The following is a 23238-nucleotide window of genomic DNA, read 5'->3' as shown; positions in this document are numbered from 1 at the left end:
TTATAAAAGCTTCTTTTAGGTGTAGACCTATTATTAAAACTACAGTTAGGTCCATATATATTTGGACAGAGACAACATTTTTCTAATTTTGGTTCTAGACATTACCACAATGAATTATAAACAAAGCAATTCAGATGCAGTTGAAGTTCAGACTTTCAGCTTTCATTTGAGGGTATCCACATTAAAATTGGATGAATGGTTTAGGAGTTTCAGCTCCTTAACATGTGCCACCCTGTTTTTAAAGGGACCAAAAGTAATTGGACAATTGACTCCAAGGCTATTTCATGGACAGGTGTGGGCAATCCCTTTGTTATGTCATTCTCAATTAAGCAGATAAAAGGCCTGGAGTTGATGTGTGGTGTGGTGCTTGCATTTGGAAGATCTTGCTGTGAAGTAAACATGCGGTCAAAGGAGATTTCCATGCAGGTGAAACAAGCCATCCTTAAGCTGCAAAAACAGAAAAAAAACATCTGAGAAATTGCTACAATATTAGGAGTGGGAAAATCTACAGTTTGGTACATCCTGAGAAAGAAAGAAAGCACTGGTGAACTCATCAATGCAAAAAGACCTGGGCGCCCACGGAAGACAACAGTGGTGGATGATCGCAGAATAATCTCCATGGTGAAGAGAAACCCCTTCACAATAGCCAACCAGGTGAACAACACTCTCCAGGAGGTAGGCGTATCAATATCCAAATCTACCATAAAGAGAAGACTGCATGAAAGTAAATACAGAGGGTTCACTACACGGTGCAAGCCACTCATAAGCATCAAGAATAAAAAGGCTAGCCTGGACTGGACTTTGCTAAAAAACATCTAAAAAAGCCAGCACAGTTCTGGAAGAACATTCTTTGGACAGATGAAACCAAGATCAACCTCTACCAGAATGATGGAAAGAGAAAAGTATGGCGAAGGCGTGGTACAGCTCATGATCCAAAGCATACCACATCATCTGTAAAACACTGCGGAGGCAGTGTGATGGCTTGGGCATGCATGGCTGCCAGTGGCACTGGGTCACTAGTGTTTATTGATGATGTGACACAGAACAGAAGCAGCCGAATGAATTCTGATGTATTCAGAGCCATACTGTGTGCTCGGATCTAGCCAAATGCAGCCAAACTGATTGGTCGTCGTTTCATACTACAGATGGACAATGACCCAAAGCAGCCCAGGAGTTTATTAAAGCAAAGAAGTGGAATATTCTTGAATGGCCAAGTCAGTCACCTGATCTCAACCCAATTGAGCATGCATTTCACTAAACTTCAGACAGAAAGGCTCACAAACAAACAGCAACTGAAAACCACCACAGTGAAGGCCTGGCAGAGCATCAAAAAGGAGGAAACACAGTGTCTGGTGATGTCCATGAGTTCAAGACTTCAGGAAGCCATTGCCAACAAAGGGTTTTCAACCAAGTACTAGAAATTAACATTTTATTTACAATTATTTAAGCTGTCCAATTACTTTTGGTCCCTTTAAAAACAGGGTGGCACATGTTAAGGAGCTGAAACTCCTAAACCCTTCATCCAATTTTAATGTGGATACCCTCAAATGAAAGCTGAAAGTCTGAACTTCAACTGCATCTGAATTGTTTTGTCTAAAATTCATTGTGGTAATGTCTAGAACCAAAATTAGAAAAATGTTGTATCTGTCCAAATATATATGGACCTAACTGTAAATCCTCTCCCTGGGATTTAAATCTAGTCCTAAATGCCTTGACTAACCCTCCCTTCGAGCCCCTAGATTCAGCCTCCCATAAAATTGTTCTTCTTGAAACAGCCCTATTAGTTGCCCTGACTTCAGCCAGAAGAGTAAGTGACATACAGGCTCTTTCTATATCCCCACCATTTACTCAAATTCTGGATGATAGAATTGTATTAAGACCTGACCCAGCCTTTCTTCCAAAGGTAGTCACTCGGTTCCATAGGACTCAGGAGATTAATCTTCCAACTTTTTGTTTTCCCCCTAAAAATCAGAAAGAGGAGAATCTACACACATTAGTTAGGAGGTGCGTACTTAAATACCTGGAGGTTTCACACAGTTTTAGGAAAGAGAGTTCCCTATTCATATGCCATCAGGGGGCTAGGAAAGGTTGTAAAGCTTCAAAATCTACGATTGCGAGGTGGATTAGAGAGGCGATCTCCCTCGCCTACTCCTCAGGGGATAAGGAAGTATCAGAGGGCTCATTCCACCAGAGCAGTAGCAACCTCCTGGGTGGAGAAGACAGAGGTTACCATTGAAGACATATGTAAGGCTGCCACCCGGTCTTCTCCCTCAACCTTCTAGAAGCATTATAGATTGGATTTTGGTGTCTCTTCTGATCTCCCTTTTGGAAGAAGGGTGCTTCAAGCTGTGGTCCCTCCCTAGTCTCTTTTCGTCTCTGTAATTCTCTCGTGGTGCTGTCATGGGAGTACGAATAAAGCCTTAGTTACTTACCGGTAACGGGATTTTTCGGAGCCCATGACAGCACCCTTATATTCCCTCCCTACACTGATGTTTTTTCGCACTTCCGTAGAATTAATTTCCTTTTTTGCACCCTCGGGGGGAAGTTGGTTAAAGTAATTGGTTTAAAATGAATTTATTTTGTTGTTATTAACCTTGGCGGTCCTCTCATGCTCTGTTAACTAAACTGAGGCGGGAGAGAGGTGCCGCCCTTTTTAACCTGTAGGTTTCCTGTCCATGATGGGCGGATCCTCTCTCTCTCGTGGTGCTGTCATGGGCTCTGAAAAATCCAGTTACCGGTAAGTAGCTAAGGCTTTCCCTTTAATTTTTAAAATTTTATAATAAAAGACTATTGGTTTCAACTCATTGTGGAAATATGAATCTGGGAGCTGGATTATATCCCTTCTTATATATTATATAATTTTTATTTTATTTTTATGATTCCAAAAATAAAAAAAACAATGGCAAACATACACATCTGAAAAGTAAACTGATTCAAAACACTAATACAATAAGCCTTTCTGTGACGATATGAGAAATGACTACATCCTATGTGACCATAGCCCTATGTTTTATGGTGTTTGTATTGCAAGCGGACTTTTATTTGAATGTATAGTATATTGTTCCATAACCTAATAGCACTTTTTTTTGTCTTAACAGGTCCAAAGGTGGTGAAATCGCGTTACATGCAGTATGATAAGCCTAAAAACACAAAGGTATGCTCTCCCTCACTCATACTTCTGGATAACAAACCTTTTGTGCTAAAAGACATTGTCCCTTCTCGGGACATATTGGTCCCCAGACAGAATCATATAGTAAAAAAAGTGCAATGGTCACCATACCCTTGTCCACTAGTGCATCTGACGCTGAAGTCATGACAACTTGACAGTGCAGCAGCCAATTGGTGAGCTGAGCGTTCCATTTACACTGGCAGAGCCGCTGTGCTCACTGATAGTGTGGCAGCCAATCAGACTTTAAGGCTTTGTGCACACGAAGCTGTTTTAATGCGTTTTTGCGGCGTATTTTCGCTGCGAAAACGCATTAAAATCGCTTGTAATAGGTCTGCCATGTACTGCAATGCAAATCCGCATGTGTTGTGCTCATGCGGAAATTTCCGCTGCAAATTCGCATTGCGGTAAAACCCGCAGCAAGACTAATTCTAGTGCGATTTCACTGCGAAATCGCCGCCATTGACTTGCATTGGATCACATAAGATCCGCATGACTACGTATAGTCATGCGTATCTTATGCGATTAATGTGCGGATGGTACCCGGGTCTGTAGAAGAGGAGACTCTCCTCCAGACCCGGGTACGTGTAAGTAAAAAAAAGAATTAAAATAAAAAATAACCTTATACTCGCCTTCTGATGGCCCCCGCTCTGCTCCCGGCGTCACTGCTGGCTCCGTGGCGGGTACCGGTAATGTAAAAGGACCTTTCATGACGTCAGCTGTCATGTGACAGGTCACGCGACCGCTGACGTTGGCGGTAGTTTTCAGCTGCAAGTCTGTTTTTCAGTGATAAGCTTTTGATATGTAGTCCTTCATGAGGTTTTGGCCATTCTGCCCCCCACCATTGGTTAACAGCTTTTGGCCTATGCACAGTGTAGAGTGAAATCTGTCAATCATGGGGTGGGAAGGATGATACAGCTTTTGAATGAGCAGGCAAGAAGAGCAGCAGCAGATAAGGGTTTTATTGAAGCCTAGCAATTGAAACAGTGCTGGAGTCAGGCTGCGTGCCCACTATGCGTTTTTCAAGCGTTTTTGCCTCGGAATTTCCGCAGCGAAAACGCTTTAAAAAAACGCTTGGTAATACGTGCCCCATGATCCCCAATGATAATCCGCATGTGCTATGCACATGCTGCGGAAATTTCCGCTGCGGATTATCATTGATGTTGTAAAAATACAATGCTTTATATTTTATTTTGATAGTGGGGCTGTGGCCAAACATTGATGTCCAGCCTAGTTTTGCCAACTCTGATTGGTGCGATCGGACAATGTCAATCGCACCAGAGGTGATCGGACCGCAGTATGACTGTCATTCTGTCGTGCTGTGCTGCGCCTTGTGATGCCACAGACTTTTTCAAGCCCGTGCCATCACTACTGCTGGTGCTGCGCACTGTTGAAGAAAGGAAAACGTTCCTGATCTTTCCTAATCCACCTCCCTCCCCTTATGCCTCCGAGAGATGATCAGTACTTGATCGCTCGATTTTTGGCAGGTTTTCCAGGATTTTGTCAACCTCCTGGTGTTTAGACAAATTTGTATGCCCAGCAATTTTTGTCCCAAAACGACACTACTACGTTTTCCAACTGGAGTTAATCAGTGATGTAGCCTGATGAACACGTCAAACTGGTGAAAGGTCCTCTTTAAGTCCACAGGCATTTTGCTCTTTCAATAAATGTATTCACCTGTTCCTATCCTAATTCCCCCATATTACACCTTTTTTAATTTATTTTTTTTTACTTCCAATATATCACCATAACAATGTCAAGTGCTTATCTTACTCTCCAAAGTAGATACAGCCAGAACATTCATATCGTCAAAATTTGTCATTCAAGTGAATGAAGCAGTTTCTGCAACATGTGGATGGGATTTTTCAATCCCTACTTTTGCAACAAATTAGTCAGTGCATTCTTGTATGTTTCTCAGTTCCATTTTTATAGTTTTTTTTTTTTTTAACATGTCGTTTATAGAAGAATGTCACAAACACAACAGTCTTATCAGCTGGAAAAAGCCAAGAAAAAGGTGGAAGTGGTACTCCTACTCGGAAGTCTGTGCTGCCTCAAAAATTTAAAGTACCTCCAGGTAAGCGAACCTGAAGTTCCCTAACTTAGAATTTCTTTTTTGATACACCAAGAATGTAATGTGTCTGATTAGCTGTAAAGGATCATAAGCATGTGACTTCCATTTATCCTTCAGTTTATTAATTAACATCTATGCTGAGCAAAGGAGGGCAATGTGGCATATTTGTTATATAGACTAAGAGCAGCTCATGCAAGACGTTCATGCGATGTTGCAGTTAGCTACTTGAAAAACTCACAGGCAATAGTTTGATGTCAGCGTGTTTTAGTAAAATGGTGGCAGTATACAGAAAAGCCTGGGAGGGCCACTTGAAGGAAATCTGTCTTGACTATCAACTCCCACCCTCCTCCCCATTCCAAGCCACTTAATTTGCCATTTCATTCTCATGAACAATTATATACTTTTGTTAATAAAATCCATTGCTGGATAATCAAAACCTACATGTTTTAATCCCCAGCTTTGTTCTTTGCCTAGTGCCACATTCTTCTGCTTGTCTGACCGCTTAGTCTGTGTAGTTAAGCCATTAAGCTGTGAGTCAAGCAGAATAAGGTTGTGCTAAAGGCTCAAAGTACTTTGATCACACCCAGAGCACTTCAGCCTCATTTGCATATGTATTACAACATGAATTTAGGGGAGGTTGCTCATCATCTCCAATTTCCTTTTTAAATGGAGTTTCTCATCATAAAATGACCTATTTAAAAGTGAAGAATAGTTTTCTGGCTCCTATTCATACAGAGCGATATTTACAGTTCAATCTTTATTTCATACTGACTCGATTCATTATGCATTTCATTACGATATATATTTCTTTTCATCTACAATTTGTAGATTGTGAACCCTCGCAGGCAGGGTCCTCTCTCCTCCTGTACCAGTCGCCGTCACATTGTTTTCAAGATTATTGTAATTGTTCATGTATGTATACCCCTTCTTCACTTGTAAAGCGCCATGGACTAAATGGCGCTATAATAATAAATAATAATAATAATTACTGGTCAACCTCCAAAAAGTAAAATTTTGTTCCTCATAGTTTTTAATAATAATCTTTATTTTTATAGAATGCCAACATATTCCGCTGCGCTTTACTTACATTATCGGCACTATCCCCATTGGGGCTCACAATCTACATTCCCTATCAGTATGTCTTTGGAGTGTGGGAGGAAACCCACGTAAACACGAGGAGAACATACAAACTCCTTGCAGATGTTGTCCTTGGTGGGATTTGAACCCAGGACCCCAGCGCTGCAAGGCTGCCGTTCTAACCACTGAGCCACTGTGCTGCCTTGATGTGTTTTTATTTTTTTAATAGAAATTATAATAAAAGTACAATAAAAAGTCAGAGGCGCAAGAATATATTTGAGAGATCGCTTGACTATATAAACTATATTTAAGCAAATCAATGTAAAGCTGTCTGTACACGTCAATTAGTATAACAGCAAATTGTATTGCTGCAAAAAAATTAAATGCATTTTGTGGCTCTGGCCATAGTTCTAGATTTCTTAGTAATATCGTTTTAGTGGCATATCTTTGAAACGCATTACCTATTTTATGCGCCCCATGTCTTGCTTTGTAGCAGCAACTAATACAGCAGATGGAAGTTTATTCGTACTCCCATGACAGCACCACGAGAGAGCGAGGATCCGGCCATCGTGGACAGGAAACCTACAGGTTAAAAAGGGCGGCACCTCTCTCCCGCCTCAGTTTAGGTTTCCTGTCCTTGATGGGAGACCTCTCATGCTTACCTGCAGGATGAAGACTGTCTCTTGCCCCAGATGGAATCCACAGGGTGTTGGAACAGTGAAGGTTTCCACCCTAGGTCGGTCCTGGAACTCTGGAGACGCCACGGCAGAGCTCATTGGGGCACCTGCATGTACGTTGCGCCAGGAGTGACATCCCCACTCGCGGAGTTAGATGTCCGCCATGTGCGGAGCCGCATTCGGGCATCCCCCCCCCCCGCTATACTGTGCAAAAGATCCGGGCCCTGCCGGCAGGGAACGTGACAGGCGCGAAAGAAGATTATTCAGAGAACAAGAAAAATTCGAAGAAAGAGGTCTTAAAGGTATAAGCCTACTCTTTGGTTATATTTCCAAAAAAGAGCAGAAGCCAGGGAAATCACAGTCGGCCCAGGTGGGAGGGAGATTGTCGTTATTTTTCCCAGCTTGGGAACGTATTTCACATAGTAATTGGATTTTGAGCCTGATTAGATTTGGTCTTAAATTTCAATTTCAAACTCTTCCTTACAGAAGATTCATGATTGTTCCCTCTAGCTCCTCCCCAGAGCAGCAGACTGCCCTAGTATCAGAAATTCAAGTCCTAATAAAGAAAAATGTCCTGATTGAGGTTCCGGATTCAGAAGAGGGTCACGGATTCTACTCCCCGCTTTTCCTGGTCCCCAAACCAGATGGGTGTTTCAGGACAATCATAAATTTAAGATCTTTAAATAGCTTTATTAAAATAGACACCTTTAAAATGGAATCCTTAAAAACGATAAAATTACTTTTTCCCCACTGTTATAAGGTAGTTCTGGATCTTAAAGACGCATATTACCATGTTCCCATTTATAAGGACTATCAAAAGTATTTGAGGGTAGCCATTGAAATAAGTGGGGTGGTTAAACACTTTCAGTATACTGCACTTCCCTTTGGTAAAAATTTGCGGGGCTATAGCTAACCCAAACTAGTGGCAGAGGTTATGGCCCATATAAGAGAAAAAGACATCTTAATAATCCCTTACCTTGATGATTTCCTGAGAGTGGGAAACTCCTTTGTTCAATGCGAGGCCCACCTTCAGGTAACTATCTCTGTTCTGGAAGGACTAGGTTGGTTTCTAAATGTAGAAAAATCTAGGTTGACTCCACTAAAAGCTCAACAGTTTCTAGGGGTCATTTTAGATTCTGAAAGACAGTTATGCTATTTATCAGAAGAAAAGATTGCAAAAATCCAGGGCTTAGTAAGACATTGTATGGATAGACCCTCTATGTCACTCCGTAAAGCCATGTCATTATTAGGGACCTTGACCTCGAGTTTTACCGCAGTGCGTTGGTCTCAATTTCACTCAAGGGCAATACAATGGGATATATTGTATAACGATTCAATCCTAGATGGACATCTAGACCGGGAGTTTACCTTGGCCCCTCGTTCCCTACAATCCCTTCGTTGGTGGTTGGTACACACTAATCTTTCTAGGGGAGTCCCTTGGGAATGTAAACCTACTGCAGTCTTGACTACAGATGCAAGTGCTACAGGTTGGGGAGCTCATTTTGAAGGTAGCTTAATTCAGGGGACCTGGTCAGAAAATGAGGTACGGTTTTCCTCAAATGTTAAGGAACTTTTGGCGATTGATTATGCATTCAATAAGTTCCTTGTATATTTACAGGGCCAGGATGTCCGTATACTCTCGGACAATCAAGTCTCAGTAGCATATATAAATCATCAAGGCGGAACCCGTTCAAAAGACTTAATGAGAGTAGCGAACAAACTTCTTCAGAATACAGAGGATCATTGTCTCTCCCTTTCTGCTGTTCATCTAAAAGGGAAGGAAAACGTCACAGCAGATTTTCTCAGCTGTACTTCCATAAAAGGAGAATGGTCCTTGAACACTCAGATATTCTCCAGGATTGTGGCAATGTGCGGTCTTCCAACAGTGGACTTGTTTGTGACAAAACCCAATCGGAAGGTGACAGCGTTTTGTTCCCTAAACCCCAGGGAAAGACCCCTGACAGTGGACGCCTTCATAGTTCCCTGGTAGTTCCCTTTGGCATATGCATTTCCTCCCATGATCCTGCTTCCGTCAGTCATAAGAAAGATCAGGGCAGACAAAGCCAGAATAATCCTCATATGCCCCTTTTGGCCCAAGAGACCGTGGTTCCCTTGCTTCTGGAAAATGTCCATATCAGACCCCTGGGTTCTTCCGGAGATTCCGGACCTCCTCACTCAGGGTCCAGTTTCCCATCCTCCAGCCTCAAATCTCCATTTAACAGCATGGAATTTGAAAGGGCGCTGTTAACCAGCAAAGGTTTCTCCTCAAATGTAGTGAACACTCTCTTATGTAGCAGAAAACCTGTTACTACCAGAAACTACGCTAGGACTTGGAGGAAGTTTGTCCTTTTCAAAATTTTTTAAACCAGAGGATGGGCCCCCTATTGGGAAAATACTAGAATTTCTGCAGCGGGGTTTAGAACAGGGCCTTACCACTAGTACATTGAAAGTACAAGTGTCGGCTCTTGGAGCTTTGTTTTCTTCCGATATAGCGGCTAATTATTGGGTAGCACGGTTTATAAAAGCTTCTTTTAGGTGTAGACCTATTATTAAAACTACAGTTAAGTCCATATATATTTGGACAGAGACAACATTTTTCTAATTCACAGCAAAACCTTCCAAATTGCAAGACATAACAAAGGGATTGCCCACACCTGTCCATGAAATAGCCTTGGAGTCAATTGTCCAATTACTTCTGGTCCCTTTAAAAACAGGGTGGCACATGTTTAAGGAGCTGAAACTCCTAAACCCTTCATCCAATTTTAATGTGGATACCCTCAAATGAAAGCTGAAAGTCTGAACTTCAACTGCATCTGAATTGTTTTGTCTAAAATTCATTGTGGTAATGTCTAGAGCCAAAATTAGAAAAATGTTGTCTCTGTCCAAATATATATGGACCTAACTGTAAATCCTCTCCCTGGGATTTAAATCTAGTCCTAAATGCCTTGACTAACCCTCCCTTCGAGCCCCTAGATTCAGCCTCTCATAAAATTGTTCTTCTTAAAACAGCCCTATTAGTTGCCCTGACTTCAGCCAGAAGAGTAAGTGACATACAGGCTCTTTCTATATCCCCACCATTTACTCAAATTCTGGATGATAGAATTGTATTAAGACCTGACCCAGCCTTTCTTCCAAAGGTAGTCACTCGGTTCCATAGGACTCAGGAGATTAATCTTCCAACTTTTTGTTTTCCCCCTAAAAATCAGAAAGAGGAGAAACTACACACATTAGATGTTAGGAGGTGCGTACTTAAATACCTGGAGGTTTCACACAGTTTTAGGAAAGAGAGTTCCCTATTCATATGCCATCAGGGGGCTAGGAAAGGTTGTAAAGTGTAACTGGTCTGGAAGGTGGAACCTCTGAGCTACTATACAAAGGGGCAGTCCTTGTAAGGAACCAGGTGGCTCCCAGGAAAGGCGGGCAGGTAGTCACGGCAAGTGACAGGGACAGTCTCTGGGTAGAAGGGCAGGAGGATACGGCAAGTGACAGGGACAGTCTCTGGGTTGAAGAGCAGGAGGACACGGCAAGTGACAGGGACAGTCTCTGGGTTGAAGAGCAGGAGGACACGGCAAGTGACGGGGACAGTCTCTTGACAGAAGGGTGGTCACGGCAAGTGACGGCAGAGCCTCCAGGTAGGCTAGCAGGCAGGTAGCAGATGTGTGCTCCCAGGTGAGCAGGCTAGAGTCTCTGGACAAGCAGGTGGTCATGGCAAGTGACGGCAGAGCCACCAGGTAGGCTAGCAGGCAGGTAGCAGATGAGCGCTCCCAGGTGAGCGGGCAAGAGTCTCTGGACAGGCAGGTGGTCACAGCACGTGACAGCGGAGCCTCCAGGTAGGCTAGCAGGCAGGTAACAGGTAAGCGCTCCCAGGTGAGCGGGCAAGAGTCTCTGGACAGGCAGGTGGTCAAAGCACGTGACGGCGGAGCCTCCAGGTAGGCTAGCAGGCAGGTAACAGGTGAGCGCTCCCAGGTGAGCGAGCAGACTGGTCCATAGACAGACTGGCAGGTGATGGTAGGCAGACCGTCGGACCCCAGGAAAGCACACAGATTAGTCAGGAATCTGGCAGGTATCTGGTAACGGGACCTGAGGGCTGAAGCAGAGTTGAGAGGCTTTGCAACAACATTGCTCGGGCACCTCCATATTGGAGGAGGTGCCTTATATATGGAGAGGTCCTCCGGCCATTGGCCGGGGACTCCTTAGGGCGGTGTGCGCGGCCCCTTTAAGAGAGGGGGAGCGCGCGCGCGCACGCCCTAAGCACAGTGACCGGGGAGGAGCGCGCGCTGCCAGCAGAGCGGGAGGAAGACGCCGGGCACGGAGCGGAGAGGTGAGGGGAACAGCGTCCCTGCCTAGCAGGAGGCAGGGACGCCGACGCTACATAAAGCTTCAAAATCTACGATTGCGAGGTGGATTAGAGAGGCCATCTCCCTCACCTACTCCTCAGGGGATAAGGAAGTATCAGAGGGCTCATTCCACCAGAGCAGTAGCAACCTCCTGGGCGGAGAAGACAGGGGTTTCCATCGAAGACATATGTAAGGCTGCCACCCGGTCTTCTCCCTCAACCTTCTAGAAGCATTATAGATTGGATTTTGGTGTCTCTTCTGATCTCCCTTTTGGAAGAAGGGTGCTTCAAGCTGTGGTCCCTCCCTAGTCTCCTTTCGTCTCTGTAATTCTCTCGTGGTGCTGTCATGGGAGTACGAATAAAGCCTTAGTTACTTACCGGTAACGGGATTTTTCGGAGCCCATGACGTCATGGCGGCCATCGCTCCGGTCGGCGTTCCACGAGGGACGCTGAATGAAGGACCAAAGGCCCATACCAAACCTGGACTGGCCCTTTAAAGTGACCGGAAAGGGGAGGGGACTGAGGTCCCTTGCTGGGATGCACGGTTCTATTTAAAACCCGCCTGAAGACACCAAAGGTAAGGCTATTCCCACTATGGAAGGTGATAGGTCCTGTACCCCTGCATCTGCAGAGCCCAGCATGCCCTCAGCTACAGTGAGTAGTACCTGGGTGGTCACTATGGGGTTATCTTGGCCTCCCTTGAGATGACACTAGATCTCCCGTCCTTCTATTTCACATGGGTCCCCTTCTCTCCCATTTCTTAGGAGGACAAGGCCCCCACTTCTAAGAAGGATAAAGACCAGCCCCGTAGATGTGGCATCTGTACAAAAAAGCTGTCCTCATCCTGCAAAAAGAAGTTGTGTCAGCCCTGTACGGATAAAATAATTAGAGAAGAAAACCCCTCACTGATCGAGGAGCTCAGATCACTCGTTAAACAGGAGGTCCAGGTGGTTAGACAGGAGGTCCAGGCCTCCTTTGCCGCCCTGCCTGTTTATTCCTCCTCCAGGCCCTCTCCCCCTAAGAAGAGGAAGATCCAAGAGTTAGACCCTGATGTGGTCTCTATGGACGCTAGTAGCTCAGCCTCTGATGATTTTGAGAAATTGGTGTACGTAGGGCCTGCCAAACCATTCGAAACCGGTAGATATTATTTTTCCCTCGGACAACTTAGAGGAATTACTGGACACTGTTAGAGGCACTATGGGGCTGGAAGAAGTGGAGGTTCCCTGTTCTGTTCAGGACGAGATGTTTAGGGGCCTTAAAACCAAAAAACAGACTGGGTTCCCAGTCCATGAGGTAATTAGGGATCTCATCCGACAGGAATGTGAGTTCCCGCAAAATCGCCTCTCCACCCCTTCGAAACTAAAACATAGGTTTCCATTAGAGGGTGATGGGTTTGAATGGGAAGTCCCCAAAGTAGACATCCAAGTGGCTAGGGTAGTGAGAAAAACCTCACTTCCCTTTGAGGACTCGTCCCAATTAAAGGATCCTTTGGACTGCAAAATGGAAAGCGTCCTTAAAAAATCATGGTTAACCTCCTCTGCCTCTCTTAAAGTCAACATTTCCTCGACGTGTGTGGCCAGATCCCTCTTCAAATGGCTGATCCAACTGGAGGAACACCTGTCTCAGGGCACTTCCAGGGCAGAACTACTTGACTCCATCCCTCTCCTTCAAAAAGCCACAGGTTTCTTAGCGGACGCCTCGGCTGAGTCAGTCTGTATTGCGGCTAGGGAAGCTGTCCTGTCCAATACCGCTCGCCGTGCACTATGGCTCAAGACATGGAGTGGGGACGTCACCTCTAAGTTCAAGCTCTGTTCCATTCCATTCCAGGGAAATATGTATTTGGCCCAGCCCTGAATGAAATCCTGGAAAAGGCCTCGGACAGGAAGAAACTCTTCCTGAACAGAAACAGGCTAAGAAACGTTCCTTTCGGCCTTCCCAAAGTCACCCCTCACAGTGCAGAGGAAAGGGAAAATCTGGGCGCTGGAGCTATCCCAAAGGCGGCAAGGGTCGCAAAATCCTTGTACCCCAGCAACAACACCAGCAACAGAACCAACAATGACTTGGTCCGTGTGGGGGGGCGGCTTTCGAATTTCTTTCCCCAGTGGTAGGCAATATCTTCCTGCCAGTGGATCCTCAATACCATCGAGGAGGGTCTTTTATTGGAATTCGAGAGTCGCCCCCCTCAGATCCTGAGGGTCACGTCCCTTCCCTCTCGGGGGGCTCAGGATCTCCTATCAGTTGCCCTGAAAAACCTTCTAGATTCGGGAGTGGTGTCTCTAGTTCCCCCTGGTTAGGAGGGGACGGGTCACTACTCAAGAATATTCCTAATACGGAAGCCATCAGGGACCCCACGCATCATAATCAATCTGAAGTCCCTAAACCATCACATCAAATATCGACGTTTCAAGATGGAGTCTATAAAGTCAACTATTCCCCTAATAGGGAAAGACTTCGTCATGGCAACTATAGATTTAAAGGATGCGTACTACCATGTGCCGATTCATCAGTCCCACAGGAAGTTCCTGCGGTTTGCAGTCCTCAGGGACTATGTAACAGTCCACTTCCAATACAATGTACTGCCCTTCGGCATCTCTTCAGCACCCCGGGTGTTTACGAAGATCATGGCAGAAGTCATCACACTCAGCCAGAAACAGGGCGTGTGCATAATTCCATACTTGGACGACATGTTGATTGTCGCTCCCTCAATAGCAGCTCTCAATCTTCACATCTCTATAACCTTAACCCTCCGTCACATACAATAGGCCTGACAGGCACATCTCTTTTACTTTCATTTCTCCTTCCTCACCAGATTGTGAGGAAATCCCCTCCCTCCAGGTAGTCTCCTGTCTCTAGCAGCACCTGATTATGTGTAGTCTCTTTTATTACATCCCTATGAAGGTCACTGATCACTTTTAGAGCACTGAAATTGCAAACATTAGATGATATAGGTATTTTTCTAGCCTGTGCCTGACAGTCACATTGTATGTGAACTCGTTAGAACCGATATTGTATGTGACGGAGGGTTAAGAACCCTACGATCTCTAGGTTGGATTCCAAACCTAAAAAAATCGGAACTCCTCCCTTCATCAAGGAGAAAATTCCTAGGTGTATCTCTGGACTCCAACAAACAGATGTCCTTTCTACCATTGGAGCATCAGACAGCTCTCAGATCCAAAATCTCAAATTTCAGACGCCAAGAGAATCCAACGTTGAGAGCGACAATGTCTGTGTTGGGGTCTATGACAGCCTGTATCCAGTCAGTGTTGTGGGCCCAGGCCCACTCAAGGCCTCTCCAGGATCATATCCTGAGATCCTGGAACAGACAAAGGGACTCACTAAACAAACGGTGCAGGACCCCCTGTCGGATAAAAACTTCTCTTTTTTGGTGGCTAAGCTCCCGAAATCTTCAGAGGGGGGTTTCTTGGACCCAGGACCCTCTGATTACAGTAACTACCGATGCCAGTCTACGAGGCTGGGGAGCTATGGTGGCCCAGATTCCCTTTCAAGGCAGATGGAGTCCCAAGATCAGTGCAAAATCTTCCAATTTCAGGGAGCTAATGGCAGTCGAAAGAACGCTCAGAGCGGCAGTCGACTTAGTCCAGGGTTCTCACATCAAGATTCTCTCGGACAACGTGACCTCAGTTGCCTTCCTTCGTCATCAAGGAGGTACGAAGGTACACAGCCTAAAACAGATTGCAGGCCGAATATTTTTTTGGGCAGAACGTCATCTCCTATCACTTTCAGCAATCCACCTGAAAGGTTCAAACAACGTCCAAGCAGACTTTCTAAGCAGGGAAGATATCCAGCCAGGAGAATGGAGCCTGAATCCTCAGATCTTCCAGTCGCTGGTAGCCAAATGGGGTCTCCCCGAGGTAGATCTCTTTGCCAGTCGGTCAAACACAAAACTTCCCCTCTTCTTTTCCTTGGACAGACAAGACAAGGCCATGAATTTGGATGCATTAGCCCATCCCTGGCATTTCAGGCTGGTCTATGCGTTCCCTCCGATACCGCTGATAGCAAGAACCATCCAGAAAGTCAGGATGGAGAGAGTGGCAACAATTCTGGTGGCCCCTCTCTGGCCCAAAAGGTTCGGGGCTATCACAGAACTTTGCCTAGAGGGTCCGGTAATACTACCACAAGTCAACAATCTTCTCTCTCAAGGGCCCCTGTTCCATCCCAATCCTCAGTGGCTAAACCTGGCAGCCTGGTTACTGAAGCCGAGATCTTAAGATGCAAAGGTCTCTCGGAAGAAGTTATAAAAACTCTTCAACAGAGTAGGAAACCAGTAACCAACGCGATATATGGCAAAATATGGAAAAAATTCCTATCTTGGTACGCTCCAGATATTCCTGACACCTCACACCCCAACATTGCTCGGATCCTTGATTTTCTACAGAGTGGATTGGAATTGGGTCTCAAACCTAGCACTCTTAAGGTGCAGATTTCAGCCCTAAGTTCCATATTCGACCAAGATTTAGCCTCTCATAGGTGGATCAAGAGGTTCATAACTTCAGCACTCCGGCTTCACCCAAAAACTCAGTCTCAGGTCCCATCCTGGGATCTAAATGTGGTACTCAAGGGTTTAACCCTCTCTCCCTTTGAGCTTCTATCCTCTAGCTCAATACAGACTCTCTCTCATAAGACTGCCTTCTTAGTAGCCATCACTTCTGCATGGAGAGTAGGAGAGCTTCAGGCCCTTTCTATCAGGGAACCTTACATGAACGTGACTGAAGATAGGATTACGTTTCGCCTGGACCCTTCCTTTCTCCCAAAGGTAGTTACGGACTTCCATCGTTCCCAGGAAATCATCCTTCCCTCCTTCTGCCAGAATCCTTCCAATCCAAAGGAAGCAGAGTTGCACCTCCTAGATGTACGCAGGACTATCCTTTATTATCTTCAACAAACTGAGTCTTGGAGATTGGATGGAAACCTATTTATACAACACTCAGGGCAGAACAAAGGAAGGAAGGCGGCTAAGTCCACTATAGCAAACTGGATCAAAAGGCAATTGGGGAAGCTTATAGCAATCAACAGATGAATCCACCAATTGCCTTTAAAAGCTCATTCTACCAGATCCACATCAACTTCATGGGTCGAAAGAGCGGGCGCTTCTACTGAGCAGATTTGCAGGGCAGCTACATGGTCTTCCCTTCATACGTTCTCTAAACATTATAGATTAGACTTATCATCCACTAGGGATTTAGCCTTTGGTAGGAAAGTCCTACAAGCTATTGTCCCTCCCTAATGAAATATCGTTAGTATTCCTCCAATGCTGTCGTGGAAGGCGTATTGAGAAAATAGAATTAGTCCTTACCGGTAATTCGGTTTCTAGAAGCCTTCCACGACAGCACGAATTTCCCTCCCTATGGATTCCATATAACTGTCAGGTAACCTTTTTTCCAGGTGATCTTGGTAAACACTGGGGACTGACGGTGGGGAGGGGCTTTTAATCTCTGTGTTCCTGTCCCCCAATAGGGCGTGGACAACATCCTCGAATGCTGTCGTGGAAGGCTTCTAGAAACCGAATTACTGGTAAGGACTAATTCTATTTTCACACTCCTGTAGAATTAATTCCTTTTTTGCACCCTCGGGGGGAGTTGGTTAAAGTAATTGGTTTAAAATGAATTTGTTTTGTTGTTATTAACCTTGGCGGTCCTCTCATGCTCTGTTAACTAAACTGAGGCGGGAGAGAGGTGCCGCCCTTTTTAACCTGTAGGTTTCCTGTCCATGATGGGCGGATCCGCTCTCTCTTGTAGTGCTGTCATGGGCTCCGAAAAATCCAGTTACCGGTAAGTAACTAAGGCTTTCTTGTGTAAAGATGACCTACAGTCCACTTTATTGGATGGCCACAAGATTGCTCGGCCAGAACTAGACTTCTCTGTTATAAATGGTAAGTACGATACAAAGTATATTATTAAAGGGAGTATGTCACCAGGTTTTTTGCCACCTAATCTGAGAGCAGCATATTGAATCACTGATTCCAGCCATCTGTCACTTACCGGGCTGCTTGCGGTACTTTCAATAAAATCTGTTTTATCAGCAGAAGATTATTATTAAGATTATAAGAGAACTAGTAAACCTGTTGTCAAGTAGTCCAACCTCGCTCCCATCCTTAATTTGGCTGTTTTCTGCCTATGCACAGTGTATACATAACGCTGTAAATCTGTGGAGTGGGCGGGGTTATACTGCTCAACATTCAGTGAGCTGGAAAATCTGCAGCAGATGAAACACTAATTTTATTCAGAACTGCAGTAAGCAGCCCAGTAAGTGGCACATGGAATAAGAGTCTTGGCCCCTACATCATGCTGCTCTCAGATGGTGATGGCAAAAGCCTAGTGACATATTCCCTTTAACCTTTTACAGTTTCCTATTTTTATATGAAGACTATTTTTAACACCTAATGCATCTTGCCATAAATGTGCCTCATAGAGCACCTTGCCTGAATCTCATACATTTTTCCTTGAAATCAGATACCCCTTATCTAAATTATTTAACCCAAGCTCTTCAGCCTGAATGGGTGCCGATGAAAACTACAACCCATGTCATAGAAAATATGTCCTCAAACAGTTAAAGTTATGATAAAATTAAAGCTACATTTTTTCTCTCCATAAAATGGTGCTGTTATTTTGCATGAACATGTTATGCTGTATGGTAAAAGGCATAAAAATGCTAAAACTGATTAATACTGAATTATTATTATTACTATAGTGCTATTTATTCCATGGTGCTGTACATGTGTAAGGGGGTATTCATAGCACAAACAATTACAATAATTTGAACAATACAAGTCAGCGACTGGTACAGGAGGAGAGAAGACCCTGCCTGCGAGGGCTCACAATCTACAAGGGATGGGTGAGGATACAATAGGTGAGGGAAGAGCTGGCCGTGCAGCTTTGGTTACTGCAGGTTGTAGGCTTGTCGGAAGAGGTGAGTCTTCAGGTTCCTTTTGAAGGTTTCCATAGTAGGCAAGAGTCTGATATGTTGGGGTAGAGAGTTCCAGAGTAGGGGGATGCACAGGAGAAATCTTGTATGTGATTGTGGGAAGAGGAGATGAGGGGAGTAGAGAAGGAGATCTTGTTAGGATCAGTGGTTGCGTGCTGGTATGTACCAGGAGACTAGTTTGCAGATGTATGGAGGAGACAGGTTGTGGATGGCTTTGTATGCCATGATTAGGGTTTTCAACTGGAGTCTCTGGGTAATGGGGAGCCAGTGAAGGAATTGACAGAAGAGGCTGGGGACACCGACATATAGGGGGGATGATGAGGAGGTGGTGTGTGAGTGGGAGAAACTGAATGTCCGGTCTGCTAGTTATGAAGAGATCCAAGATGGGGCCAAGTCTGTGATGCTGAGAGATAAGTGTCTGTAGTAAGAGGGAATGGTTCACTGTGTCAAAGGCAGATGACCGGTCCAGGAAGAGGAGGACAGAGTAGTGTCTTAGATTTGGCGGTTAGTAGGTCTTTAGTGATTTTAGTCAGGGCCGTTTCAGTGGAGTGATGTGGTCGGAAACCAGATTGCAAGTGGTCAAAGAGAGCAGGAAGAGAGGTGGGAGGACAGTTCAGAATGGACGTGCTGTTCCTGTAGTTTTGAGTCATAGGGGAGAAGTGATATGGGGCGATAGCTAGTCAGAGAGGTTTGGTCAAGGGAGGGCTTTTTGAGGATTGGTGTGATCGAGGCATGTTTGAAGCATGAGGGGAAGACTCCAGTTGTCAAGTTCGCAGGTGGTGAGGTGTGATTTGTAAAGAGGAAACTTGATTGTCTGTAATGGTGGAGAAACAGGTTTTGGAGGAGGAGGGTTGAGTAGATATGAGGAGGGGCTGTGGGGACTTTAGGCAAAAGCTTTGTCTGATGGTGTCAATCTGAATAAACGATTTGTACCAGAATGGTGACAAAAAAAAATCTAAACCCAAATATGGCTAAGGCAGGTTCTATCAATTGAATTTGGTAGATGATCTTGTTGAAATGTTCAGTCTAGAGCTGGGATGTTAAACTTAAATACACAGAGGGCCAATATGAAAAACTTGGACAAAGTAGCGGGCCAACCAGTAAACCGTACAATGGCCCCCCCCATAGTCCTGCATACAGAATAATGGCCCCCCAATAGTGCTGCATACAGAATTGCCCCCTCCCCCCCCAATAGTCCTGCATACAGAATAATGCCCCCCCCAATAGTCCTGCATGCAGAATAATGCCCCCCCCCAAAGTCCTGCATACAAAATGCCCCCCCCCCATAGTCCTCCATACAGAATAATGCCCCCCCCCATAGTCCTCCATACAGAATAATGGGGCCCCCCATAGGGGTGGCAATTCTGGTGTCGCGGGCCAAATATAACCACCCTGCGGGCCAGATTTGGCCCACCGACCAGAATTTGACATGTATGGTCTAGAACCTTGACTGAAATTGTTTTTAATGTTTTTTTTTGTTTTCTTTTTTCACATTTCAGATAAAACCTTGCCAAAAGGGACCACAAAGCCCCTATCAGCATCAGAACAGAGAAAACCTAAGAAAGAGGTGACCTCTGCAAGAGTTTGTATAGCAAATGAATGAAAACTATTGAAAATTACTCTCTGATGGCAAAGCTTCATTTACTGCGTGTGGGGTTCTGCTTCCGTTTACTGTTTACATCTGGCTACCACCACCAGTGCTGAAAACCGCTATAAAGTGGGCATGTCAGGTGTCAGACCCACCAGTAATCTGATATTGCTGACCTATTCTGAGGATAGGCTATATAAACATCTTATGTCTGGAAACCCTTTTAATTATGTATACATTTTTATTTGTAACTTGTGGTATGATCTATAAAAGGCATCAGTACTGATGAGTCGTGATGGCAAAGTTTCTCGACTCACTCCTTAAATTTTCCACACTCCAAATTCTAATTAATGATAAGTGCAATTCAGACATTTTTAACCAAGGGTCTGAGAGTTGCACCAAGGCACCTAATATACAGGAGAGATAGAAAGTCCGTTATCACCACTAGAATACCTTGGTTATCATTGTATTTGTTTTTTTTATAAACTGGGGTCTTTGATTATATCGATCTTTTCTAAATCCTATGAAAATGATTACATTATTAATAATGGATAACATTTTTCTCCTTCCCCCATGATGGCTCCACGGAGAGAGGGGATCCGCCCTTTAAGGACCGGAAACCTATAGATAAAGAGGGCAGCACCTCTCTCCCGCATCAGTTGGGTTCCTGTCCTTGACGGGGACCTACAGAAAGAATAGAAGAAGAAGGAAAGAAAGGAAAAAAAGAAAAGAATATGGACTTGCCAGGCCCAGCCAGACCGGTTCAGGCAGCGGGGGTTCCCTGCCTCGGCTGGTGCGTTGTCCTGTAGCCCCACCGCTGAGGTCAGTGGGCCTCTAGGGTGGCAGGGAGACACAGCGCAGGAGAAGACCGGAGCCACTGCGTTCTCCAGTGGTGTCTGGGCCCAAGTCGGTGAGTAGGCCTGGGCTTCCGGGGCCCAGGTCGTTGAGTAGGCCTGGGCTTCCGGGGCGACTCCCCTCTGCCGCGAGCCGCAGTGCACCACTGGGTGTCGGTGGTCTGAGCGTGCACCGGAAGTGCCCTCTTGGAGCGATGCATTTGACCGCGCGCGCGGGAACCCGGAGCACGTTATGCCCAGGAAGAGGAAGCGTTGGGGGGGTGGATGGACTCCTCTGTGGGGGGGGGGGGTCGTCCCCATGCTGGAAAGGTGAACAGCCGAGTGGACAAGCCAGGTGAGGGGGCGGAGCCCTATAGGGGCTAAAATGCCGGGAATGCGCCAGGGAAGTGCTTCCTGGCACCGGCTATGAGCGAACAGGAGCTACAGGAGGTGCAGTCACTTAACCACCACCTCCAACATGGGAAGCGTGTGAAAGGACCCCCCAGTGACCCTACACGCCAACACAGCCAAGGTGACTGTGGAAGCGGGCGGTCCGGCAGGTCTTCGCAACGCGGCAAGGACTCCAGTGTGGCGTCAACCTCGAGGAAAGGCCTATCTACTGGAACAGGTTCCTCTTCAAATCCAGTATTCCCTCTTACAACGGGACGGTAAGTGATCTTCGTGAAAGCTCACTTGTAACTTGGGACCCCCCCCCCCTCCTTCTCTTTTCTTCTCTCATCAGGGAAGGAAGAGTACGGGCAAGTCCAAACACAGGACCTGCGTGCTTTGCGCAGAGGATCTGGCCACCACATGGCAAAAAAGACTATGCAACTCGTGTATTGAACAAACAATTTGCGAGGAGACCCCTGAGTTCGCCTCAGAGCTCAGATCCCTGATTAAATCCCAGGTTGAGGATACCTTCAAGTCCCTGCAGAAGGGGGGGAAGAAACGAGAAAAAAAACAGGAACCTATCCCCTGTATCAAGATCTATCAGTTCGGACGGGGAGGTGGTAGACTCGTCCTGCTTATCTTCATCCTCGTCATCTTCTGAGGGTGGGGGTCGTAGCTCTTTCCCTATAGAGGGTACAGATAATTTAATTAAGGCAGTTAGGTCCACTATGGGATTGGTAGATCCTCTCCCAAAGAAATCAGTCCAGGATATGCTGTTCAGTGGCCTGGAACAGAAGAAAAGAAGATCTTTCCCTCTTTCCCTCTCAATGATAAAGTCCGCTCCCTGATTAAGAGGGAATGGAAAAAGCTGGAAAGGAAGGGCTTGTTGTCACCTAAGAGAAAATACCCCTTTGAGGACCCGGTATGCTCCTTCTGGGGAAAAGCATCAAAGTTAGACGTAGCAATAGCTAAAGCCTCTAAAAAAAAATTCCCTGCCATTTGAAGACATTTGGGTGCTAAAGGACCCAATGGACAAAAAAGCGGACACCTTCCTAAAAGGAGCTTGGGAGGCCGCAGGGGGAGGGTTAAAACCCGCAGTGGCAGCCACATGTACTGTCAGATTTTTTTAATGATCTGGCTAGATCAGCTAGAGGCGCAACTTAAGACCAAAACGTCAAGGGATAACATACTAGGCTCCATCCCAGTAATGAAGGGCGCAGCAGCTTTTTTGGCTGACACATCAGCCGATTCCGTCAGGCTGGCAGCCAGGGCTGCGAGCTTCTCTAACGCAGCCAGGCGGGCCCTCTGGCTTAAATGCTGGCCGGGTGACCACCAAACAAAATCTAGGATGTGTTCCATTCCTTGCGAGGGTGAGTTCCTATTGAGATCTACTCTGGATGATATCCTTGACAAAGCTGGGGATAACCAGAAACGCTTCCCGGTCCTCTCCGGTACTTCATACAGGAAGTCCTTTCAGAGCAGAAAATTTATGCGCAGAAAACCCCCCAAAGACCAGGATAGGTGGAAGGATAGGAAGAAAAAGGCCAAAGGGTTTATGTTTAACAGGCCCCCCAGCGACAACAGGAAACCCGCCCAATGAGAGTCAGCCCCAGGTTGGGGGGGGACTTCTTCATTTCCTCCCAGCCTGGGAAAAAAATATCGAACAGCTCTGGGATTTTAGACCTGATAAAAACAGGGCTAAAATTCCAATTTTACTCCATCCCCCATCCGAACTTTGTTATAACCCTCATGAGCTCATCAGGGGTAGAACAACTAGCACTAGAACAAGAAATTCTAGGCCTTATAGGGAAAGCAGTCCTTCAGGAAGTCCCTGCACAGGAGGAAGGCGAAGGATTCTACTCCCCTCTGTTCCTCAGGAAAAAAACAGACGGGACATTCAGGACAATTGTAAATCTAAAAAAATTGAACAAATTTCTAAGGGTGCAAACCTTCAAGATGGAATCCATAAAATCGTCAGTGAAATTGTTGTTCCCAGACTGTTTTTATGGCTGTTCTTGATCTCAAAGACGCCTATTATCATGTCCCTATACACAGAGACTACCAGAAATTACTGAGGGTAGCAATATCGCTAAAACGAATAGTCAAACACTACCAATATACGGCCCTCCCCTTCGGTCTAGCGATAGCCCCAAGGGTT

The 23238-nt window shown here is 45.5% G+C and overlaps 1 protein-coding gene across 12 annotated transcripts in view; it reads left to right on the top strand.

Annotated features, from left to right (window-relative positions):
* The window catches only part of HAUS8 (HAUS augmin like complex subunit 8), a 438075-nt gene that overhangs the window by 127124 nt on the left and 287713 nt on the right, over positions 1–23238 (top strand). For 11 of the 12 annotated variants that reach the window (XM_073657881.1, XM_073657870.1, XM_073657846.1 and 8 more), the window contains 2 exons: positions 3099–3154; positions 5129–5240. In XM_073657881.1, the coding sequence (XP_073513982.1) occupies positions 3099–3154; positions 5129–5240 (168 nt within the window). Of the gene's footprint in view, positions 1–3098; positions 3155–5128; positions 5241–19768; positions 19837–23238 lie in introns of all 12 variants that reach the window. The other variant, XM_073658201.1, reaches the window with a different exon arrangement.

The sequence above is a fragment of the Phyllobates terribilis genome, unplaced genomic scaffold (assembly GCF_046119375.1).
Source record: "Phyllobates terribilis strain yellow unplaced genomic scaffold, ASM4611937v1 Scaffold_1__5_contigs__length_1240528914, whole genome shotgun sequence".
In the NCBI taxonomy this organism is placed as follows: domain Eukaryota; kingdom Metazoa; phylum Chordata; class Amphibia; order Anura; family Dendrobatidae; genus Phyllobates; species Phyllobates terribilis.
Note: the sequence above shows the minus strand (reverse complement) of the source record. Positions and strands in the feature narration are given on the sequence as shown.